Raw genomic sequence first — 2,500 nt, forward strand, 5'->3', positions numbered from 1 at the left:
TGTGTGATGGTATTTTGCTTGGATTTATACAAATTATATATATGTACACACACACACACACACTATATATATATATATATATATATATATATATATATATATATATATATATATATATATATATATACATATATATATATATATACACATATATAGATATACATATATATATACATATATATATATATATATATATATATATATATATATATATATATATATATATATATATATATATATATATATATATATATATATATACATATATATATATACTCACATATACAGCTTCACACATTCATATAGGCATCTGTATCCACACGAATTCCAACTTTTATCTTCACAAACGAACTCATACTCACCAGACAGGTTACTAGAGGATGAGTCTCTACTGTTTGCCTCTTGGTGCCCGCTGACCTTTGACCTGCCCTGACATGTGGGTGTCATGGCAGACAGCTGCACGGTGTCACCAATAGTCTCGTGGAAGGCTGAGTTGGCACCATCCTGAAGGAGAAGGCACAGTGCCTGGGGCATCTATGGATACTTGTTTTTTTCTTATTTTTACCAATATTACGAAATGTACAAATAAATAAATATACATACACACACAAGCACACATACACACACACACACACACACACACACACACACACACACACACACACACACACACACACACACATACACATATAAATATATATATATATATATATATATATATATATATATATATATATATATATATATGTATGTATGTATGTATGTATGTATATATATATGTATATATATATGTATATATATATATATATATATATATATATATATATTTATATACATATATACATAAACACACACAAACAAACACACACACACACACACACACACACATTTATATGTATATATGCATATATATATAAACATAAACATATGTACATATGTATTTTTATATATTCATATATATACATATATATACATATATATACAAATATATACATATATATATATTTTATATATGCATATATGTATATACATATATACATACACACACATATGTGTGGATGCATATTAATTAATAAATAAATATGCATATAAATGTATGTATATATATATATATATATATATATATATATATATATATATATAGAGAGAGAGAGAGAGAGAGAGAGAGAGAGAGAGAGAGAGAGAGAGAGAGAGAGAGAGAGAGAGAGAGACTCTTTTCATCAGCCCAGCTATTCTTATGGTCACACACGGATAAAATTCAAACAAATTTTCTGTACTTATTTCTAGCTCGTACCACATGCAGCACATCGGATAGAAAAAAGATGATTTTAATGGTTATATTTTCATTAAACGATCATCACAACAGACGCCATGACACCTCGAGTTGCTGCTGATCTAGCCTTTCCTTACCCACTATATCCGGGTGTCATTGAGGCAAATCTCGTAAGGCCCAACAAGTACCGTAAATAACGTTAAAAGTCGTTACGCAAACTGAAACGATCACCCTCAGACAAGCGGCGGTCGCTTTCTCCTTCTCAAGTGGTGAAAACGCGTTGGATTTTGAGCCTGTAGATACGTGTTACATACCAGTAAAAATATTCGTAATATGTACAGATTATTCCCTGTTGTATGTACTATTATTACTGCTCTTGTAACCTTTATATACATGCTCACATTATATTACGTATCCCTGTGCCTCTTTGGTGACGATAATGACGACAGGGCCTAAAAACAAAATATAAGCAAGTAAATAAATAACTAAATAAATGAAAACCCCTTACGGTATCTAGAAACAACAGCTGAGCCATCCCAGAGCATTGTAGGTCCTGCGTAAGGCCAATATTACCAGGATTTATTCTTACAAGAATGAGATAGTTTCTTCTTAATGACGTTGGTTGACTGTCAGATAGATTACTTATGGGAAACAACAAACCTTCGAGATCGTTCACAAATCTAGAACAGTTTTGTAGTTAAGAGTAATGAGAGTGCATAACCTTACATCAGTGATCCCCAACCTTTTTCATTTTCATTTCATATAATTATCTCCATGACCCCGATCAATGACTGTCATTTTACAATTCAGTTATTGCTGGTTATGGATAGTTTAATGGTGACAATATCTATAGGACAAGAAAGCATTAAGGAAAGATACAAATTCATTGATATATAAAAGATAATCATATGTAGGTCCTGTAGGTGAGATCAAATTCAGTTCCATTCGACGTCATAATTTTCACATTACTCCAGTGCCCCCTAGAATGTACCCTGTCCCCCCCCCCCCAGGTTGGGACCCCCTGCCCTACGTCACCTTCACAATTAAAGGAAAACGTCATCCACTCTCCCCTTGGCGCTTATCCGTCCGTGCTCCTGACTTCGATGGCAGTGGAATTCAACAAGGAGAAAGTGAGATGAGAGGGACTTCTGAAATGACGGGATGTTCTGATTTGCATATAAAGAATCGCAATTACTGTTCATTATGGGATTCGCGTGAGGAAATAAG

General features: G+C 32.6%; 1 protein-coding gene across 1 annotated transcript in view; it reads right to left on the reverse strand.

The window, feature by feature from the left end:
- Nucleotides 1-2,500, reverse strand: part of LOC113802353 (angiotensin-converting enzyme-like) — an 11,404-nt gene that overhangs the window by 3,822 nt on the left and 5,082 nt on the right. The window contains exon 7 of the mRNA XM_070135690.1: nucleotides 363-504. Coding sequence (XP_069991791.1) covers nucleotides 363-504 — 142 coding nt within the window. The remainder of the gene's footprint in view (nucleotides 1-362; nucleotides 505-2,500) is intronic.

This window comes from Penaeus vannamei, chromosome 20 (genome assembly GCF_042767895.1).
Source record: "Penaeus vannamei isolate JL-2024 chromosome 20, ASM4276789v1, whole genome shotgun sequence".
NCBI lineage: Eukaryota > Metazoa > Arthropoda > Malacostraca > Decapoda > Penaeidae > Penaeus > Penaeus vannamei.